A 16,144-nucleotide genomic window follows, 5' to 3' on the forward strand; every position below is an offset into this window, starting at 1 on the left:
ACCCTCGTAAAACTGACTATCCTACCGATCCTTGACTTCGGCTATGTCATTTACAAAATAGCCTCCAACACTCTACTCAACAAATTGGATGCAGTCTATCACAGTGCCATCCGTTTTGTCACCAAAGCCCCATATACTACCCACCACTGCAACCTGTATGCTCTCGTTGGCTGGGTAAAGCCCCGCCTTATCTCAGCTCACTGGTCACCATAGCAACACCCACCCGTAGCACGCGGTCCAGCAGGTATATTGCGCTGGTCATCCCCAAAGCCAACAACTCCTTTGGCCGCCTTTCCTTCCAGTTCTCTGCTGCCAATGACTGGAACGAATTGCAAAAATCACTGAAGCCTTATATTTCCCTCTCTAACTTTAAGCATCAGCTGTCAGAGCAGCTTACCGATCACTGTATCTGTAAATAGCACACGCGACTACCTCGTCCCCATATTATTACTTACCCTCTTGCTCTTTTGCACCCCAGTAGCTCTACTTGCACATCATCACCTGCACATCTATCACTCCAGTATTAATGCTAAATTGTAATTATTTTCGCCTCTAGGGCTTTTTTATTGCCTACCTCCTTACATTTGCACACATTACATAGATTTTTCTATTTTTCTTTTCTTTTGTGTTATTGACTGTACGTTTGTTTATGTGTAACTCTGTTGTTTTTGTCGCACTGCTGTGCTTTATCTTGGCCAGGTCTCAGTTGTAAATGAGAACTTGTTCTCAACTGGCCGCCAACACCTCATATTTCAACATGATAATGCACGATCCCATGTCACAAGGATCTTTACATAATTCCTGGAAGCAGAAAATATCCCAGTTCTTCCATGGCCTGTGCGCGATGCTCTGGATTGACATGTACGACAGCGTGTTCCAGTTCTCAACAATATCGAGCAACTTCGCACAGCCATTAAAGAGGAGTGGGACAACATTCCACAGACCACAATCAACAACCTAATCAACTTTATGCGAAGGAGAGGTCGCACTGCATGAGGCAAATGGTGGTTACACCAGATACTGAATAGTTCTGATCAACGCCCCCTTTTTTATTTAAAAAAGGTATCTGTGACCAACAGATGCATATATATACCAGTCATGTATAATCCATAGATTAGGGCCTAATGAATTTACTTCAATTGACTGATTGAAAGACTCTGTAAAATCTTTTTTTAAATCTAGTAGACATTTTTGTAAAGTGTAAATGCTAACCTATCAATTGTCTTCATCGGGCTTCGCTAAGCTGAGAACATTGTGTGGAAATTATTTTGGATTGTATATCTACAGCCTAGTTGGAGTACCCAAATCAAGGAAAATGTATGATGTTAAATACATAATAGCCTAAACTGGAACGTTATAGGCTAGGGCCACAGACTACAGTATTTCGATTTAATCCAAAATGTTGGTTTGAGTAAACAAAGCTCAAGAGTCAGAAGAGGTGAATGAGGAGATATCGCTAAATCAGTATAGTAAATATGTTCGTTTTTGCTGCTGACAGCAGACAAGGTGGTCTGGGACAGTCAATGTTGACACTCCACAAATATAAATAGATGACTTACCTCGCAGAAGATAAGGGTTTAGGGTTTTTCAAAACCAACACCCATCCATGCAATTATCACTAGTCAAGTTGTGTGCACACCTCAGTCTAGCTTTCCCAGTGATTGTACTGTATTACCAGGGCTCAAGGAGCATGCAATACTTTGGTATTAAGTACATTTTCCTTCAAGTTATAGTGTAACCTGCTATGCAATCTCTGTATAGCTGTTCATGTCACAAATGAGTTTATAGGTGGAAAAACCTGAGTAACATTAATCAAAAGTTATTGCATGATGCCCAGAGGGTCAGCAAATGGATTACAATGCAAAATTCTGGCTTGGAAATGAAAACGAGTACAGGGAAATAAATCAACACCTCGCAAGTATCACAAGTGCTACTAAATTGACACTACAAATTCGTTTTTTTCAGATCTGGCATCAATTCCACTGAAGCTTTATGAATTTGATGTGACAGGGGACAAACATGTTCAAAATGTCCAAAATAAAGGAGGCAGGTTCCATTACAAGGCAGCATCTTTTGATATCTTAGAAACTAAAATCATAAATCTCTACTCTGGAGTTCAGAATGCAATGGGAAGAGAAGGTAACAGGGTACATAGTGTTCTTTTTTATGGAGTTCCCAATACTCCAGGAGGTGAACAGCAGTGGCCATGAATATCTGTTTCTGTCCATGAGGAAACACTATCAAAGACACTGTCAAGCGCTGAAACAGGTTACCAGCAGAGAATATCTGAGTTTGGACACTACCTACTCTCAATGTAGTTCTGTCCTGGATGCAAGCCATACTGGCAAATTACAAAATGACAAAGCACCTACAAAGCCCCACTAGCTTTCTCACAATGTTCAATGGAAATTATTTTTTATAATTCCCTAGAAAAGGCTTTCTAGGAACTGGCCATAAAAAGGACCCATTTTCACCTCAGATACTTCAGCGGTCTCAATGCAATGTATTGAATGGTTGACAGCATGTAAGAAAATGTTCATGGGCAGAACACATGGGAAATGTTTTCATGTGGGAACTATTTGTAACTGTTACTCTTGCAGATAGGCCTAGGCTACTTCTTACTCTTGAATGTTTGAGGATATTAAAATGGAAGAGGAACTAGATTTGGATTTTCAAAGTAGAAAACCTTTAACGGATCCTTATATTCAGTCTGAATATGCCTTTTGGGAAATTCTGATTGTTGGTTGAGGACCTCTTAACTGAGGAATGGGGTTGTTTTTTTATGATTGTGTTTTTGAAGGTTCTGTATTTTCTATGCGCCTATGCTGACTTGATTGTGTAAGCGTTAGTCATGCATGGCTCCCTTGTAAAAGACACGTTGGTCTTAAATGGGACTCCACCCTGACTAAATAAAGTTGAAATAAATACATGACAGAGAGAGAATAACGAGGTGAGAGGGAAGTGTCGGCGCTATCCTCGCCACTAGATAGGCGTTTAAGATCAAAGGTCAAAGCAAATGACGACAGAGAGTGAGTAGTCAATTGTCCACTCTCTACAAAAATTGGCTGTACTGATCATTATGTCCCTGCTCTGGGTCACACATTGATTTTCTATATAGCACCTTGGTTCTAAGCGGAGCAGCTCTGTCCCTAGATGAATGTGTTTTTACTGAGAGGACTAGGCCCTACTATCCACCTCACAAGGCACCACCTTGGAGGTCAGCTGGCATTCAATCCCAGACACTAAATTCAAAACCTCCAGGCTCAGAGCAGACCCGGTGTAATGAATCACTCTTCAGCAAGGCAGTATCAGAAAGGTAAGACACAGATAGATGTTAATAACGTCACCACTTCGCTCAAAGGTCTAAGAAACATCACAACTTGTGTGGGGCTGCAATGAATAAAAATGTATTACCATGAAAACACCATGTCCTAGTTCCATTTATATTTAACGACGACCAGTTACAATTCCATTTATAGCAGTGATAATGGATTTCAAAGAACAGCATGCATTAGAATAAGTTAATATATGCTACACGGTTGGCCTACTGGCAGATGTTAAAGGGAAATTACCTTTGACAAGAGTTCATGTAAGCATCATATGCTTGAAGCTAAACTGTCTAGTTTGTCTTACAGTATATAATGTCAATGCTATGACATACTGTTGACTGAGAACCACAGAGACAAGTGTGCACAGGTTAGTGAAATGTTAGTCCTCCAAACATTTTGTTCTCGTCACGCCTCCTTTGGAGGTCTGAAGAATTTTGTATTAGCCGAAACGGTTTGAATGGTCCGCTGGCTTCCAGTAGCTCCATTTTTATTGGACGTTACATTCCAAGAACCCTCCCCACATGACTGAGGGAGTGCTGCCTCTTCAGCTCCACCCAAGCAAGGCATTGGATTGGTTTGACGTGTTGTGAGGCATCAGATTTAGACCAAGTCTCCACTCCCTTTTAGCTAATTTAGGCCAGACTTCAGGATTAGGGAAGCCTGGTTCTCTATGAGGCTAGTGAAATGATGATGTTGATAGTGGGACCATTTACCATTTGTTTGCTAGCATGTCTGCACCTGTTAGAGCACTACACCGAGGTCTGAACTGAAAATGTCTCATATTTCCTTGGCATCAATATTTGCCATAAAATGGTGCTCTATCCATTGTTTTTACAATTGACAATGCTCCCTGACAGTATCCCTTATGTTCAGTGATTGTTAGACAGAAGACAAAATGAAGAGACTGTATAAATTTAGGTCCAATAATTTCTGCACAGTTTCGATTTATTTTTTACTCAAACCACCTGAGGGCAAATCGACTATGTTTGACACCCCCATTTATCGAAGTGGCAAATTATTGTTGGTCCTTGTAGTGTGTGCTACATGCTAATCTAGTATGCTTGGTGGACATTTTTTGTATTCTCATAAATTACAAGTAAGACATCAATAGCACTGACCACAAGACTCACCTGGCAGGGTCTGGATAAATAGGATGGTCCCGGGAGCCAGATATGTCATATCGAGACTGCGACATAAGAGATGACTCCAAAAGCCTCCTATGAAACAGAGCAAAAGGGATGGTTAGATTTTCATGTCCACTAATGAAAACACCACAAACAAAGTTGTTGTACCTGTTGTTTAATGAGCAGCTCAAATATTTTCCATATTCATTATCACCAACTAGTCTAAACCGCTTTCCAGTGAAAAAAAGAATCCATTTCTGTGACTGACGCAACCAAACAATGTTTCTCTCCTATCTCATTACTTTTCAGAGGTATAATTAAGAGAATGAATACCTCCCCAATGAAAACACACACCAGAGAGCCTTACATATCAGGTGCTTCCTCAATGGATACGAATGTCTCCTAGCTCTTCATTATAACCACCTGTGTCCAGGGTCAGCTGATTTGGGGGATAGATTTACAATGGGAGTCAATGCACTACAGCTGAACAGCCCGATCAACTATGCTTGATAATGGCGGCAATAAAACATGTGACGACGCACTGAACCTGTATCAAGACCCAGTATTCCCACACTAGGGATGTTGCAAAGACCATGAACAATGCCAACATTTCAATTCACCACTTGCATTCTGCAGTCCAGTTCTTATTTTTCAATTTGGAGTTTGGATGAAACTGGATGTTTCATAGGGAAAGATTGGCTTTAGGGTGTTATTCAGGCCATTAAAGCTGAAACGTTTGAAATAGAGTGAATATAGAAAAGCTCAGGGACATGTGTGTGGCAACGGAGACACGACGTGACAATTTCAATCTTGAATTTGAAATTTTAATGTCCCTTAAGACAAAAAGTGACTCCAAATATGGGAACGCAGCAATCATTTATTCAGATTTAGAATGCAAAGTTTAAAAAAATATATATATATATTGTTGGATTCAAAAGGTGTTTTAAAATAGCACATATGCAGTGCAGACTATTTCAAGTGATTGGCTGGAGAGCTAGCCCAACATTGTCAACATTAAAACAAGTTTGTAAATGATTGTGTGGTTGACATGTTAATGAGACAGAACATGCAGTTCCCACCCTCCTGCCATAATCCTTACCCCAAAGTCACAAAACAACGTGCTCATTACCGTGAGGGATACAATTGCCAAATTACTGGAATAACTGAAAGCATTCCCTTCCTTGAGATTCACATTTATTTACATCCTCGCCAGCTTGCTCATTGGAGGATAGTCTTTTATAACCACCATTTTAGTCATTAAAAAGACTCATTAAATTCCTAAGGGACATTCATTTGCCCATTATCGGCAGCACATCAAGTTAAAAAAATGATAGTGATGTGAAATGTCACAGCCCTGTCTAACAACCCATTAAATTAGTCCAGTCTTTTACTGAGCCGGGACTTGAATGCCATTCCTATACAGAGGATGGTGAGGCAACTAATATAACAAATGGCCTTTATACTTTTGTGGCTTTGAGGAAAGTTTGGTATGCAAAAAAAGCACTAAATATTGAATTGTTAGATTATAACCTCAACTGCTCTAGTCTTTTGTCCTCAAAACAAGTCAGAAAATGTCTAAGAATACAGTAGCCAACACCTCTGTGAAAAAGCAATTACTGCAATAAATGCAGCCTAATATAAGCCTAGGCCTATTCATTTTGTTAAATCACTTTTAAATCTGCTATATCAATGCCTTGCCCAAAGAAGGTTGACTTCAGAATGTGGACACAAGAAAGAACCCATTGTGCCCATGTAGGCTCAACAACACAAAGTAGCCTAAAGCTCAAATATCATTAATATAGTCACATAAAACCTTGAACATATTCCATTTAGGGTAACCTGCAGCTGTGAGTCTTTGAGTTAGACTGGAATCTAAAAGAGACGTGAACAAAACAGAGAACCAAACTTCAGTTTGGTAATTTGCTTTCCAGACGCTTCTTGACGGCCTACAGATTAAACCCAATGCTTTGGCCTCGTGTCAGATAAAGTAGAGCAGCACCCTCAGGATGCTGGAGAGCTCTCCACACAACAAGCCCCAGCATTAGGCTAGATAATGAGGGGTTGAGCAGGAAGGGCAACTTCACATTGTTAAAGTTCACAACACTGCCCTTGAAACAGAGGCTAATTGCAACCTTCCAGGGCACAGGGGATGGATTGGGATTGAAGCGAGAAGGAAAATGAGAGGGGGAAAAAAACAATTACCGTGTGTGTTTTCAATGACTGTAGCTAAATGTTATGCAAATATTAAGATATCAAATATTTCACTGTTTCCTAAAATAGGCATTACTTTCTTGCCTGGCTACTCAAACTCCTTGCTCCACCAAAACGCCACGCCCAAGGACATTCGTTTCTTCTCCGCAATGAGTCTGGATCTGAGAACTTTCCAGACGATTTGTAGAATGGAAATCCATTCTAGACCATCTGATTGGTTCCAGAAACTGATGGGTTGGGCCAGCGCGCACACATGGGTAAAGTGGCATTTCGAAAATTCGTCAATGTCTTTAATACTCTTCACTGCCATCAATGAAGATAAAACCAGTCAAAGACTGAATTATGTTGCGAACAATAGAGCAGCGGAAGAATTTAGTTTGTGTCGTGTTTTGCAGAGCCCTTCATATCCTCATAGTTTGTGCAAATACAAATAAAATGACTTGCTCATTAAATAGCTTTTATAAGTGTTCACAGCAAATACCTATGCTAATTCCCAAACCAATCCTAATAGCCTGTGTCTAACTACTCCTATTCTAGACAGTTGTCAATGGTAGTTGCCACAGGAGAGGCAGAGCTGTCTGGGCAATCATCTCTAAATATCTAGTCAGTACCATACTGCCACCAAGTGGAAAACTGAGAAGCAACACGGAGACAGTCCTGCTTCTACAGGTCCATTACAAATTAGCTTGTGTCCGTCCACCATTTGATTGGAACAATGGGAAGTCGATCCCCGGCCAAGTCATACCAAAGACTGTAAAAACGGGACCCGATGCGTCCCTGCTTGGAACTCAGCATTAACGAGATTGAGGGTAATGCTGCATTCAATACAACTGTGACATTTCCAACTTGGAAACTTGTGGAAAGATGAGGTCCGAGCTTCCCACGAGCTTCCCACAAGTATCACAATCAGCCAGAAGAAAGCTCTACGCAAAAAAACTACTGTATGAAAAGCGACACATTGTCAACCTTGTAATTTTTTAAGTTTTGTAGGCTTTTTGAATGGTATTCAATTTGCAAAAACTTAGCGCAATGGCCTTCGGTGTAATAACTTCACTAAAGGCATTTTGGCAGAAGTAAATTCATACACACAGTACCAGGCAAAAGGTTGGACACCTACACATTAATTTATTTATTTAGACTATTTTCTACATTGTATAATAATAGTTTAGACATCAAAACTATGAAATAACATATGGACTCATGTAATAACCCCCCCCCCCCCAAAAAAAAGTGTTAAACAAATAAAAATATGTTATGTTTGAGATTCTTCAAAGTAGCCACCCTTTGCCTTGATGACAGCTGTGCACACTCTTGGCATTCTCTCAACCAGCTTCATGAGGTAGTCACCTGGAATATGTTTCAATTAACAGGTGCGCCTTGTTAAAAGTTCATTTGTGGAATGAATTTCCTTCTATAAGCCAATCAACTGTATTGTGACAAGGTAGGGGGTATACAGAAGATAGCCCTATTTGGTAAAAGACCAAGTTCATGTTATGGCAAGAACAGCTCAAATAAGCAAAGAGAAATGACAGTCCATCATTACTTTAAGACATGAAGGTCAGTCAATGCGGAACATTTCAAGGACTTTGAAAGTTTCTTCAAGTGCAGTCGCAAAAACCATCAAGCGCTATGATTAAACTAGCTCTCATGAGGACCGCCACAGGAAAGGAAGACCCAGAGTTACCTCTGCTGCAGAGGATACGTTAATTAGAGTTACCAGCCTTAGAAATTGCAGGCCAAATAAATGCTTCATAGTTCAAGTAAGAGACACATCTCAACATCCACTGTTCAGAGGAGCTGCGTGAATCAGGCCTTCATGGTCTATTTTCTGCAAAGAAACCACTACTAAAGGACAACAATAAGAACAAGATACTTGCTTGGGCCAAGAAACACGACCAATGGACATTAGACTGGTGGAAATCTCTCCTTTGGTCTGATGAGTCCAAATTTGAGATTTTTTGGTTTCAACCGCCATGTCTTTGTGAGACGCAGAGTAGGTGAACGGAAGATCTCGGCATGTGTGGTTCCCACTGTGAAGCATGGAGGTGGTGGTGTGATCGTGCTTTGCTGGTGATACTGTCAGTGTTTTATTTTTATTCAAGGCACACTTAACCAGCATGGCTACCACAGCATTCTGCAGCAATACGCCATCCCATCTGGTTTGCGCTTAGTGGGACTATCATTTGTTTTTCAATAGGACAATGACCCAACAGACCTCCAGGCTGTGTAAGGGCTATTTGACCAAGAAGGAGAGTAATTGAGTGCTGCATCAGATGTCCTGGCCTCCACATTCACCCGACCTCAACCCAATTGAGATGGTTTGGGATGAGTTGGACCCCAGAGTAAAGGTAAAGCAGCGAACAAGTGCTCAGCATATGTGGGAACTCCTTCAAGACTGTTGGAAAAGCATTCCAGGTGAAGCTGGTTGAGAGAACGCCAAGCGTGTGCAAAGCTGACATCAAGGTAGCTACATTGAAAAATCTAAAATCTATTTGTATTTGTTTAACACTTTTCTGGTTACTACATGATTCCATGTGTGTTGTTTCATAGTTCTGATGTCTTCACTATTATTCTCCACTGTAGAAAATAGTACAAATAAAGAAATAGCCTTGGATGAGAAGGCGTGTCCAAACTTTTGACTGGTACAGTATACTTTAATTGTCCAACATACTTACCAAAAAAAATGCCCTAATGACTGCACAAGTTTGGGAAAACACCTTATATCAACAAAAAATAAAAATGCATTTAAAAAGTGGGGGAAATATTACCATATTAGGGGATATAATCAAAAAAATATATAATCTGGGATACTGATGTGAGATGCACAGTTGAATGAGCACAAAAGCAAGACATGCAAAGTCTGCCTGTATGATTAGACTTATGACAAGCATGGGGTGACTTGGGATGATGTGTACGTCTTGTGGTAGGGCAGACTTGGAAGCTTATAAGATGTGTTGAATGTTGCATCTGGTACTGCCTCAAAGTCAGAGTTCAGCCATCAGGCCATTCATGCTACTTCCAGCATATTGGAAAAAGCTATGCTATCAATTATATTTTTCATTTCACAAATTGCACAAAATATCGATAACACAGAACTTAACACCTGATTCTCTCACCTTCTCAGGTAATCGTCATTGTGGTTTTCGTCAGGCATTTCTTGGTTTAAGGCCTCTTGTGGTACATTCACCGCTGGACTTGGACTGGCAGACGGTCGGTAAACTCTCTCCCACTGGCCTGTCTCCTGGTTATACACCAACCCCACCGCCTGTTCTCTCTGTGAGCTAGGGGTTCCCCGGTGAGGGAAGGCTGTGTCCCCTCCAGGTTCATCAGCACTGGGCTGTGGCTGTGCTAACTGTCTCCTGTCAGAGGACTGGGGAACATGTAGCACCGTCTGCCTCATTGTGTGAAAGGCAGGGTTGGGGCTTGGGGGCTGCCATGAGGTGCTCCCCTCTTGTGATGGGGTCTGGCCGGTGCGCTCCCAGCGCTGCGTACCTTGGTTAAACGTGAACAGGTTGTGGCAGACCCTGCAGCGGTTCATATGGCCACGGGAGGGACCAGAACCACCATCACTGCTGTTGCTGGGCTGATAATGGGGGGTGACAGGCCGCTCACAGTCTATGTTATTATTGAGCATCTCCCGTGTCTGTTGCTCTTGGCTGCTCTCTCCACCAGCACCACCTGACTGCTCCATTTCCTGCATGCGATCATACTCCATGAAGTAGCGATTCAAGTTGCACTGCAGCACGTTACGGATAGAAGTGGGGCTGTTGCTCCCTCCCTCCCCAAGAGAGTGGTGTCCACTACTAGTGCTGGGTCCATCTACAGAGCTGTTTCCACTGGTGTGAGGGCTCACTACTGCTGGGGGAAAGCTTCCTCCCTCTGTGGCAGAGGTGTAGACAGGCGACTGAAAGGAGCCCTCCTGCTGCCTCAGCACAGACAGCAGGTTGACAGAGGATGCATTAGTCCTGGGTGGAGATACCCCAAGACCCCCACTACGCTCAGGCCGCATGTTGAGCATGCTGCCCATCCAGTCTGCCCCCGCCAGTCGCCCAGAGCACTCCCGGCCTGGCTGCTGGTGGCCCTGGTTGGTTATAAGGCCTGGGATGCTGCGCTGGCCAAGGCCTGAAGACGGAGTGCGTAAAGAGTGTCCTCTAGCACTGCCGTACACACTGCTGAAGGCAGAGGGACGGTGTGAGGAGCGAGGCTCAGAGGGCTGTCGGGGCTCAGTGCGAGCAGAGGAGAAGGTGGAGGCATGAGACTGGGCCTCCAGGCTCTCAGGGTCAGAGGGGTCCTCCCCAGATGGTGAAGGGGCTCGGGTGGCAGAGCACCGACTGCAGAAGCAAACCATACCAAGGTGTTGCACACAACCCTGGTAGGGGGGTCGGGAGCGATTCTGCAGGGCAGAATAACGTCCAGAGGGAAGACTAGGAGAGTCAGCAGCACTATTGGCAGCGGGTGCAGGAGGATGCTGTTCCTCAGACTGTGAGCCGGAGTTCCTCGATGACAGGATGTGCAGGAAGTTGTGGAGAATGGGGGTACGGCGGACCGGTTGGGACTGTAGGAAGGATCGATGGCGAAAGTGGGGCATCTCCACGCTATCCATGGGGACCTCGGAGTCATCATCACTCTGCTGAAAAGCACACAACAGGAACACAATGTTCTTGATATGACACAACTGACCTCAAATAATGTAAAGTATTAAACAGTCTCACCTGTTGGTTAGAGGGATTCACTATAGCAGTCAACAGGTAATGACCCAGTGGGTCAAACCTCACCAGTCTGCAACAGAGCATTTGCATGTGTCATTAGCTACGTTTGGCTTCGACTCGGTTTCCAAATTCAGATATTGCAGCAAAGTTTCAACAAGTCAAATAATCGAACACTGTGGAAATGATAGGGAGATCGAGAAGGTGGAGCTTTTTGTCAGACCTGACTCTCTCTGTCTCGCTGGCAGTCTTGACCAGGGCAAATGGCTCCCTCCTACTCCAGTCCCAGAAGTGAACCTCATTGTTTGTTGCTATGAGAAGGAGCTGGGCAGTAGGGTGAAAGGCCAGGGAGGCAATGGCCACATTGCTCTCAGTGAACCAGCTCTCACTGCCACCCTGGGCATCACAAGGGCCACACAATGTTCAAAAGAAGATTAGTGTCAATATTATGCACATGCACAAAAACCCAGAATGTCATCCAACTATTTTTTCAAGAATGCACAGAAATCGATTGGTAAATTATAAAACTTGTGATGCAAGAGAGGACATGTTACCTACACCAGCACCACACAGAGATAGTTAGAGATCTCTAGTTGGATATAACCCCTTTTTGCATGGACACTGCCATAGAGCCCCACAGTGGAGGTGTCATAGTACCCATAAAACCTAGTAGTTAAACAGGGAAATGGTTCTTAAAGTTTTTCCATCATTAATTTTTCCCATAGGGAATTTTAGAAACACTTAAAGGGCTATGATTCGTGTAGGCTTACCCTAGTGTGATATTTTGATAACCGTGTAAATCTCTCTCAGACAAGGTAACTTCTATCAATATATTCTGCTCCATTTATGCTCAGATTCGAAAATGCTAATTAGCATCAAAGTAGACATCATGCAAAACTACAAATCCCTGCAAGTTTCTGCACATTATCTCTAGCTGACACCTTTGCTAACAGGTATTATAACAACTTAAAACTTGCACAAGACAGTTCACAGAATTGTCAATTGAAAGAAATCTTACCAATTTATTCATTACTACATTTAGCTAACATTAGATAGTTAATCCAGAGATTCTTACCTTTGCCTCGATTCGGCAGTCTAGTCCAGATCATCATGCCATTTGTAGTTCTTTATGATAGCCACATTAGTATTACATTTTTGGGGGATAAATACAGGCCAATATATTGATACAAGTGACTTTGTCTTTGAGAGATTTAGTTATCAAAACATCACACCGGGGAAAGCCTAAACAAAACATCCCTTATTTTAAGTGTTTCTAAAATCCCCTATAGGAAAAATGAAGTAATGAAAAAAAAATAAAAAATTGGACCCATTTCCCTGTTTGACCTCTAGGTTTTATGGGTATTATGACTCATATTGTGGTACTCTATAGAGGGCTTCCACCACTTTAAAGTAGTCAACAGGATGGGGATTCATATGGGCTGGGAGTGATCAGCCAATGCTCAAAGCATTCTTCTTCATTCAGAGGCTTCTTCTTCAAATTGGGTTACCTGGTTTGTAAATGGCTTTAAGCTGTATCACCGCCATCTTGTGGCCACAATAAATGAATGACAAGATTTGGGTCAGGACTCCTGCACTGCAGGTGGCCGTAAAACACCAATATACGTTGTATGCTATTTTCAAACACAAAAAAAATATGAAAATAGACTACTTCAAAATGGAGATGGCCTCAATGGCGCTGCACATGCTCTTACAGGTGCCATAATGGGACAGATAAAATTAGAGATTCTCAATTGGCTTTGCTCAACTCCTCTGTCCTGCTTTTGAAAAAGTTAAAAGGTAATCGAGGAGTGGAGGCAAAGAGAAGAAACAAATGAGCTTGTATGAAATGAGACTCCCCACTCCATAAGGCAAATTACATTTACAGGGGTGAAATCCCAAAATAACAAATACAGCTAGTTGTGGAAGACATTTTGAAGATTAAATAATAAGTGGCGTATCCTTTTTAAATGTGTGCATGCTTTCTCCTTCGAGAAAACAGCTGATTCAAAGGGGGTGTGGTGGATTTTAAAACACTTCTGCACTAGCTGCTGAGTGGAATACTCTTGTGTATCAAGGAAGTGAGCAAACTCCTCCATTCGCCTACTAATTAATTGACACCGTCCTCAACCACATATCGGTTTCCAGTTCACGGAGGAGAGGAGGACGGAGGAGTCTAGGAGAATCTCCCAAAGATGAGTCGTCTAATTAAGTCTATGGTAGCACATGTAGTCCCTGAGGTTCCTTTGCATGAGAAAATGACAGCCACTCACATGCAGGTCCCAGATGCGAACCTCTCCATCCAGACATCCCGAAGCCACCAAACCAGGGATGGTAGGGTGAAAGGTCAGACACCAAGGAGTGCGGCGATGGCCCACCAGAGAGTGAACACACTTCCCTGTCTTAATCTCGGTGATATAAATGTTGTGGTTGACATGAGTGGAGGCAATTAAGGTCCTATATGAAAGGAAAACATTAACAGTTAACATACAATCTTCCAGTCTTGGTGTCTTTCTACTTCCTCCAGACAAAAAATGTATACAACATTTTATAGGATGACATTCTGACCTGTCCGGGCTAAAAGCCAACAGGAAGGTAGAACGAGGGCTGTCCGGCAACTCCACTTTCTGAGGAAAATAAAATAAGAGCACATCAAAACAGTGTCCACTCATGTCAGTTAAACTTGTTACATTGCACGATTTCCATCCATGCCTCGCCAAGGATGCTCCTTACCTGACTCTGCCATTTCATCCGCCGGGTCTTCTCCTCAACAAGCTGCTGCAGGAGGCGCTGGGAGCCAAGACCACGGGCCCCACGCTCCCGGGCAGATAAGATCCGCACCGAATTATTTGGGTAGACAGTCATCTCAAAGATCAGACCTTCATTCCTCTCCTTCACACTGGTGTTTGTTGGTCTCAGTCACCAACGGGTCTAAGCAAAAGCCATATGAAAGTGTGTCTGTGGCTAGCTTGTAGTCTACACCTTTACCTTGCCAAATCCAGCAGTTGATGACATAACCATGTTTGTAGCTAACTAGCTAGCTAAAAATATTTTTTTATTATTAGTTACCTAATCACTGCAGTTCTCATTTGTTAACAGCCATGAGGTGCTGATGAAAACGTTGCCATAAGTGGCATGAATAATGAAAATCTGTTAGTTTTACACAATTATAACATAACGTTAATGGCAAAACAACTGTGGTGGTGTGGGTTCAGGCAGAACACCCGAAATACAGAGAACCACAACAGGCTGTCATGAAACTTAAAAATGCTAGTTAACTACCTGTCTCCAGATTGTAAAACCAGATAATGTGATTTAACCCAACAAATGTGGGCCATTATACTGGAGGACGAAGATAGTATCGCCAATAACAGGTTGGTTATTAGTTGAACAATCTGACAACGTTTTGTACAACCAGGCATGTAACTACCAATATATTTTTTGGTTAAATCACATTATCTTGTGTTACAATCTGTAACTACCTGTCTCCCAATAAACTAGCTAGCTAACATGCCAGCGTTTGTCCAACTCAAGCAAGAGCTGGCGTTGACAACCAACCCCATCAAGGCATTGCATTGGCCTAACATAACTAGCTAACGTTAGCGATACTCGACCATATCCCTACCTTTTCCCACTGCTACGGTTGGATGTTCTTGTCGACTTAGCAAGTTACATATATTCGACTTTTACTAGCACCTGAAACTATCTCGTATAATTATGGTCTATTTTCTCCGATGTTTTTATATTGTGTTGACCAACTGTGGTTAACAAGCTAGCAGTGTAGCTAGGCTAGCTATTAGCTATGTTCTCCAAAACATTAGCCAGCTGGCCAGACCAGCCACAGCTCATCAGGCATTACTAGTTGAATACAGGAACATAGCTGGGTGCCACAAAACCGATAGCTTTTTTGCAGTGCAAGAAATAGCTAGCTTACAAAGGGTCAATTTTGCTTTAAAGTAAGCAATGTATTTATAATCTACATGTATCGCTATTTCTATATGTTTTACAGAAAACATGAATACATATAAGTTCATGATTATACAACGTAGCGTTTTCCAAACTGGGTCTGGGCCATAGGATCCTGGTCCTCATCCAAACGGTGTATACAATATACAATAATGGTCCTTATGGTTGTCATATGTGCTATAATGATTTATAAAACGCTTTAATCTCAAAGAGAACACGTTTTCTACTAAAACACTGGACGCTGATCTAGCATAACCTTTTAGCTGCTGCACAGTTTGGATTGATTGATTGATTTGACAGTTTAAAAAAATACATATACACAAAGATTTGTAAAAGTGACCGGTATTGCACAATATAGTCGGGGATTTATTTCCATTGTGGTCCCTATTTTTAACATAAATACATATACAATTACATAGATACAGACAAATTACAGATATAGATGAAAAAATGCTCAACCTCCAGATGAGTATCAAAGGAGTTAACATACAATTCTTACAAGCTTGTTTGGCTGGTAGCTTATTCTTGAGATGTTTGGGGCTGCTGGTGAACCATGATGTGCATACATGGTCAAAGTGACACTGGATTAGTGCACTAGCTAGGTTTCCATCCAATTGGCGACAGATTTTCATGCGAATATTGTAAAATCTTCTTAAAAACAATATTTCAGAGTTTCGTTTAGGAAATTTTAGCGCCGGACGTGACAGGGAAGATTTTGGCCAAATGAGCCACATTTAAGTGTCGTTAAAAACAGCCTATAACAAATTACTATTCCTTGTGTTTCGATGTGCAGCATACGCAAAACGTTATA

General features: G+C 42.1%; 1 protein-coding gene across 2 annotated transcripts in view; it reads right to left on the minus strand.

The window, feature by feature from the left end:
- Positions 1–15,231, minus strand: part of ambra1a (autophagy/beclin-1 regulator 1a) — a 103,275-nt gene extending 88,044 nt beyond the window's left edge. Inside the window, exons 1-8 of one of the 2 annotated variants that reach the window (XM_071402091.1) lie at positions 14,993–15,231; positions 14,101–14,298; positions 13,936–13,994; positions 13,641–13,824; positions 11,594–11,766; positions 11,377–11,443; positions 9,781–11,291; positions 4,460–4,546 (exon numbers count right to left, since the gene is read on the minus strand). In XM_071402091.1, the coding sequence (XP_071258192.1) occupies positions 4,460–4,546; positions 9,781–11,291; positions 11,377–11,443; positions 11,594–11,766; positions 13,641–13,824; positions 13,936–13,994; positions 14,101–14,232 (2,213 nt within the window). In that variant the 5' untranslated portion in view covers positions 14,233–14,298; positions 14,993–15,231. Of the gene's footprint in view, positions 1–4,459; positions 4,547–9,780; positions 11,295–11,376; positions 11,444–11,593; positions 11,767–13,640; positions 13,825–13,935; positions 13,995–14,100; positions 14,299–14,992 lie in introns of both variants that reach the window. The other variant, XM_071402090.1, reaches the window with a different exon arrangement.
- Positions 15,232–16,144: the final 913 nt, after the last annotated feature.

The sequence above is a fragment of the Salvelinus alpinus genome, chromosome 5 (assembly GCF_045679555.1).
Source record: "Salvelinus alpinus chromosome 5, SLU_Salpinus.1, whole genome shotgun sequence".
NCBI lineage: Eukaryota > Metazoa > Chordata > Actinopteri > Salmoniformes > Salmonidae > Salvelinus > Salvelinus alpinus.